We start from the raw sequence: 6,000 nt of genomic DNA on the forward strand, positions 1-6,000 counted from the left end.
TTTGCATATTGGGTGTGAACTTTCTGACCTTTAAAGGTTGCATGGTTGCGGCGGCGTGCAGATGGATTTATTTGTGTTAGCAAAAACGGGATTTCGCGCGAAAGTGCAGCAATATTCTTTGTTGCTGAATTTCTTGAGGCCATTGTTCACGCTCTGTAGCTGATACAATCCTGGGACATGCAGGTACAGGGGTACAGCTCTAATTTTTCTCCAATCTTTTAACCTGTCTTTAATCCCCAAAGTCTTTAACTCTGTCTATATCTCTTTCTGTTTATATGTCTATGTCGCTCACTGGGTCTCTGTTTCCCCATCTTTCATTCTCTCACATAATTCTCCTCTCTATATATAGCTGCCATACTCTTTCTCTCTCTCCCTCTCTCTCTCTCTCTCTCTCTCCCTCTCTCTCTCACACACTCCCCCTATCCTTCTCTTCCACCTCCACACAAACACATGCAGACACAGACACACACATACACCCTCTCTCTCTCTCTCTCACTCTCTCTTTCTCTCTCTTTCTTAGTTTCCTTCTCACACATAAGTCTCTCTTTTAATCTCTCTCTCTCTCTCTTTTCTTCTCCTTGTCCTTTTTCCATTTTCTCTATTAGTTTTATATTATATTCTCCTTTATTCCTCTCGTTGTGTTTCCTTTTCCGTTGTCTATTTTCTCTATTAGTTTTCTCTTACATTTTCTTTTATCCCTCTCTCTCTAGCTCTCTCTCCCTTGCTCTTTCATTCTTCCTCCTATTCCTTCCCATTTTCATATTTACAATCTGCGTTTCCTCTCCATCTTCTCTTTGCTGGCATGGAAACCATTGCCTTTTTGACCCCCCCCCCCCCCCCTCCTCCTCCAACCGACCATTATATAGTAAATAAACGTATAGTGAAGAACGGGTAACGACAAAGAAATTACCATTTTGTGTAAAAACTTGTCCATTAAACAGGAATACAACAAAGTAAACACAACATTGTTATTGTGCTAGAGATGTTTCAATCGTCTTTTATTGTTAAACAATGTTTGCACAGGGGGTGGTGTAACGTTATCATTATCAATGAATGCAGTATTGATACATTAAACGATTGTTAATTTTATATACACTGTTGGTCATAATGGTGGAATAATTAATTTTACCTCAATTTATTGAATGATTTTGACAATGATTTATTCCTAATAGATCTAGATAATAGTATACACTATCAGATTTTATTGAATGACAATTGGGGAGTGTTTGTTTTGCGTGACTGCTTTTTTATATTGGGTTCGGGGCAAAATGCAACGAATTATTGAAAATTTATTGCATTTTCTTTGTTTTTTTGTTTTTGTGGGGGCGTCGACGTATACCCTAGCGACCGCTGCGTACAGTCATGATTTCTTGGCTAAGCAATGGTCTCGTTAATGTGAGCCCCCAGAATCAAAACCGTGTCGATGTGCTATATTAGTGTCCTTTTATGAGGCATTAATCCCTATTACTGTCAGTTATGACTTAAGAACGTAGGTCCCCTAGTTGATTAGCATAGTAGCACACACATGATTTAGCAGTCACGCAAAACAAACACTCCCCAATTGTCATTCAATAAAATCTGAGAATGTATACTAATATCTATAGATCTATATATTAGGAATAAATCATTGTCAAAATCATTCAATAAATTGGGGTAAAAATAATTATTCCACCATTATGACCAACAGTGTATGAAATATTTAATCTAGTAATACACCATAGCCGATACAGCTCAATACTAGGATTTCATTCTAAGTCTAATACAAATTCAAAGCGTAAAAACAGCAACGTTTCCATTGGTTAATAATTGCGAAGAAATGTTGTGACTACTGTTTCTCCATTGTGAGTTACACTGTCATATTATCAATGAAATAAAAAATTGTGATGGTGAAGTAATGAAACATTTATTCTTCCAATTCCCTCTATTTCTTTTCTATTTGTTTCTTTGTTATTTTTGTCTGCAATATATTCCACTTAATAGAGACATTTAAAACTTCCTCTCCGAACAATAGAAATAAATAGATCAACAACACCTCTATAATTACAAAGACCTACACCTTAATAATAAAGACTGTTAGCAATTGTTCAAATATGAACAGGAAATTAGGTCTATACTTTTTCCCCGCCCCCCCCCCCCCCCCACTCCGGGGTCGAAATGACCGCATGAGTGTTACCAAAATGTCCGGTAAAGGGGTACTTTTCGTGCGTCAAAGTCCGGCCCGAGAATTGTAAGAAAAGGGGTGTATTTGACTTTCACCCGGAGATTTCTTTAAAAAGGGGGTATTTTTTCTTTTTTCTCTCATCTCTTTGGACTCCTTAAAAATTCGGCCGAATTTAGGGGGGTAAATTGAGCATTTTTCCGAATTAAGGGGGGTACATTGAGCATTTTTCCGAATTTAGGGGGTCTCCAAGGCAGGAAAAGCCCGCGAAAAGCCCGCGAAAGGGGGGTTCGGAAATGTTGGCAGTCCTCAGATAGGGGGTGCTTTCAAAAAGAGGGAACGAGCATTATTATGCGTACCCTAAATAACACTGAGTGGGGGGGGGGCGGGACTTTTTCGTAGAGAGGTTTGAACAATAATGACTTTGCCCCTTAACCTTTGTATGTATTCCATTAAGAATTAATGACAGACAGTGAAACCTATATAGGAAGTTATAATCATAGCAGTAAGTCAGCCACCATACGGCCTACAAAGTCACCCTTGTTTCCAAAGATGATAGAATGAGCAAAATTACGATGACCAAACATGACAAGATTCAAGAAACACCCCCTCCCCCTCCGCTCATTTTAGGGAGACAATGAAACGCCATTTAGCAACCCCCTTCGGGCAATCCGATGTTGCAGAACTCCCAACGGACACTGGGGTCGGTTGTGTAGCACCAGGCGAAAGCTACAAAGCTGCCGGCGTTGCGGCAGAGGTTGTGGTTACCGAGGCCAGAGCTAGGGTTGTTTTGTAGCGTGATGCTGTGACGATGGGGCGACTGGGAGGTCCAGTTTTGGCACTCGCGACCGCTCCTAGTAGTCGAGACGTCTCCTCGGTAGTCACGGGCAGAGTGTAGGTGGTAGCATTCTCGACCTAATTCAATGTGGAATAAGTAGAAGTTTCGTAGTCGATTGGTTTAAACACTAACTTGACTGGATATAGAAGAAGGTCGTGAGTTCGATCCCCGGCAAGTCACTCATGTCCTCAATTAAGGCACTTTAGCTAAATTGGCTCTCTCCACCCATAGAGATACCCGGTAGGATGCGATTTTAATTATTTTCTTTCAGAGACTAATTAATAACTATGCAAACTCATGCATGAGTCATTAGTGGTATGATTCAAATTCCATATCATCTTAGAGGGGGTTACTTTATGTTATTAATATATATGAAAAATAACTCGAATTCAATATTCTATTTAAATATCTTTATATAGCGTCCACTATATTTTTTGTTCTGAATTTATTCGCATATATAATTATACAATACTTACTCGTGCATTGTTGGCTGAAATCACCAACGGCACAATACTCCCATCGGGTATCAGGATCGGTGGTGTAACACCAGGCGGTGAATTCATTGTCGGGGTTTCTGCAGTAGTTGTGATCTCCAAGGCCCGCATTAGGGTATTTGGCGGGTGTCAGGGCTTTAATCTTTGGGTTCGGAGAGGTCCAAGATAGGCATTCTTTACCGGAGATGGTCTGGGCCAACTCTCCCCTGTAGTTGGTCCCATTTGGATCGTCGGTGCCTAAAAAAAATGATTAATGTGGGCTTTCGCATTCTTTTATTCATTTAAGCGAGAATGACATTAAATTGAAATTAAAGATTTATTGACCATTCGGAAACTTGTTTCTCACTGCTAAAATTTTACAGAAATCAATTTACTAATCATAATCATACAGTGATGGTAAACTACATTCATAACAGCTTTAGTTGGATAAGTTACTCGAAATAAGTTATGTACGATCAGTGGCGTACGCAGGAATTTTTCAAGGGGGGGGGGGTAAAATCGGGCCAAAAAAATCGCAACGACTCAGCCAACCGCTAAATGAGCGGGGGGGAGGTGGTAAGAGGAAACTTTTTTTTGTGGGGGGGGGGGTCTCAAAAATCGCAACGACTCAGCCAGGCGCTGAATAAGCGGGGGGGGGGGGGGGGGGGGGTCGGTAAGAGGACACTTTTTTTTTGGGGGGGGGGGGGTTCCAAAAAAATCGCAACAACTCAGCCAGACGCTGAATAAGCGGGGGGGGGGGGGAGGGGGGGGGTAAGAGCACACTGGTTTTTTTTGGGGGGGGGGTCTCGAAATTTGAAAATTTGACATTTTGTTCCGTTGGGGGGGGGGTAAGGTCACCTTTTTTAGGTCAGCCATTGGCATAAAAAAATTAAAATAAAACTAGAAAATCGAAAGGGGGGTTTAACCCCCCCCCCCCCCCCCCCCCTGCGTACGCGCCTGTGTACGATGAGGATGCCGAAAGAGCATGGTAATAAAGGCATCTGATAGAATTGAGTGCTTTTGAAATGCCCTCCTAGACTACTTTCATATTCTTCATGGTCCTTCTATAAATACAGACATGTATGGTTCAACTTTCTTCCTTTAAAAAGAAAGTCTCTAAAAAAATCTAAGTGAAAGTGCAAAAAAAAATTAATAGCGTTTTTTAATCAACTAACATGTCATGGTCTGCAAAACTATCGGCATCTTTTTTTAAATCTAGATCTCATTTATATAATGTATTTTACCTGTCTGGTTGGAGGGCGTGGAGGGACTATGAATAATCCAATTAACATGCTTAAGAGTCATGTAATATGTCATGTGCAATGTATCCTAACTTTAAGTTGTGAGACTGTGTAAAAATCACTCTTAAATATTTGTAATATTATTATTTATATATTGGTACATTTCAAAGAAAAAAGTATACTTACAACGCGGGATGCTTGAAACAAGCACGAATGTAGCAGCGAGTGCCATGTACAAGAAAAGTTGGGCCATGTTCAAGACGTTTTGTCGGACTCAAAGAAGAACTAAAAATTCAAAAATAATGTGAAAGAGAATATTCAGCTTGTTGTTGGAATAACGAGGAGGATAAACGAAATGACTATGGCCCTTTACTGCTTACTGACACAATACAAAATACGGCAATGGTTTATAGAGAAAGCTACTTAGAACTGGTAGGTCGGTGGTAACAAGATCAGAAATAATGATGAGCTAGCCATGATATTCAAATAGTTGTAATGTTGGCGTATTATTAAAATCGTCCAATTACCCTTTCTATTGTAATCTCTCAAAGTATCACTCAAAGATGTCAAATAATACTACTTCTATTTCACCCTTCCATGGTGCAACAGGAAGCAACTTATTCCTTACAGGCCAACTGTATCTGATCTAGAAACATATATGCGGCCAAAATGCCATGCATGATATTTGATAGAGATACTTTGAGGAAGAGAGAAAATATACTCACCCTGCTCACAGTATCAAAAGCTTTCGGAGATTTTCTGTCCTTCCAATCTTGCTGTGCAACTGCCTGCTGGATCCTCGATATGAAGCTGGAAGGATTGGATGCCCACATTTATAGTATTACAAGTAGAATACATCCCCACAGTATATCAAACTTGGGTTTTGATTGGTGGAAAGGACAATTTTCACCCATCCCATCAGTAATGATCAAAAGGAAAATAAACCAATCAAATGAAAGTGTCGTAGGCCACTCAGATTTGTCCAAAATATCATCAGGCCACACACCCGAATTTCGCAGGACATAAACATATCATCTGAAATGCGTGACTGGTAGGTTATGATTGGTCGAAGGAAAGAATGGAACGCCGCCCATCGCTGCTTTTCCTGGGACAATGATATAGGCCTATTCGTCCTTGAATACACGAAGGCGAGCACTGAAGTTTTTTTTTTTTTTTTTTACTAAAGCCCCGCCCATGGTGGCATGCTGAGCAAGAGAAAGTGGTAACACCAAGACAGGAATAAAGTTTTCTGACTTAGACTGAGAAGTAGCGTTACCACCAAGCCCCTCC

At 40.3% G+C, this 6,000-nt stretch overlaps 1 protein-coding gene across 1 annotated transcript; it reads right to left on the minus strand.

The window, feature by feature from the left end:
- Positions 1-2,564: 2,564 nt before the first annotated feature.
- On the minus strand, positions 2,565-5,541 carry LOC578016 (plasminogen). Its single transcript, XM_778207.5, has 4 exons — positions 5,436-5,541; positions 4,897-4,995; positions 3,473-3,727; positions 2,565-3,073 (listed from the first exon to the last, which is right to left on the minus strand). Exons 2-4 carry the CDS (start codon positions 4,961-4,963, stop codon positions 2,808-2,810), a joined length of 588 nt encoding a protein of 195 aa, XP_783300.1. The 5' UTR covers positions 4,964-4,995; positions 5,436-5,541; the 3' UTR covers positions 2,565-2,807.
- Between the last annotated feature and the right edge of the window lie 459 nt (positions 5,542-6,000).

Source organism: Strongylocentrotus purpuratus, unplaced genomic scaffold (assembly GCF_000002235.5).
Source record: "Strongylocentrotus purpuratus isolate Spur 01 unplaced genomic scaffold, Spur_5.0 spur5_scaffold_19, whole genome shotgun sequence".
NCBI classification, from domain to species: Eukaryota; Metazoa; Echinodermata; class Echinoidea; order Camarodonta; family Strongylocentrotidae; genus Strongylocentrotus; species Strongylocentrotus purpuratus.

Excerpts from the sequence above, each read along its gene's own strand:
- LOC578016 (XM_778207.5), bottom strand. The coding sequence starts at position 4,963 with ATGGCCCAACTTTTCTTGTACATGGCACTCGCTGCTACATTCGTGCTT. Across the intron at positions 3,728-4,896 it reads TGTTTCAAGCATCCCGCGTT|GCACCGACGATCCAAATGGG; the intron begins GTAAGTATACTT and ends CATTTTTTTTAG. Across the intron at positions 3,074-3,472 it reads TTTCAGCCAACAATGCACGA|GTCGAGAATGCTACCACCTA; the intron begins GTAAGTATTGTA and ends ACATTGAATTAG.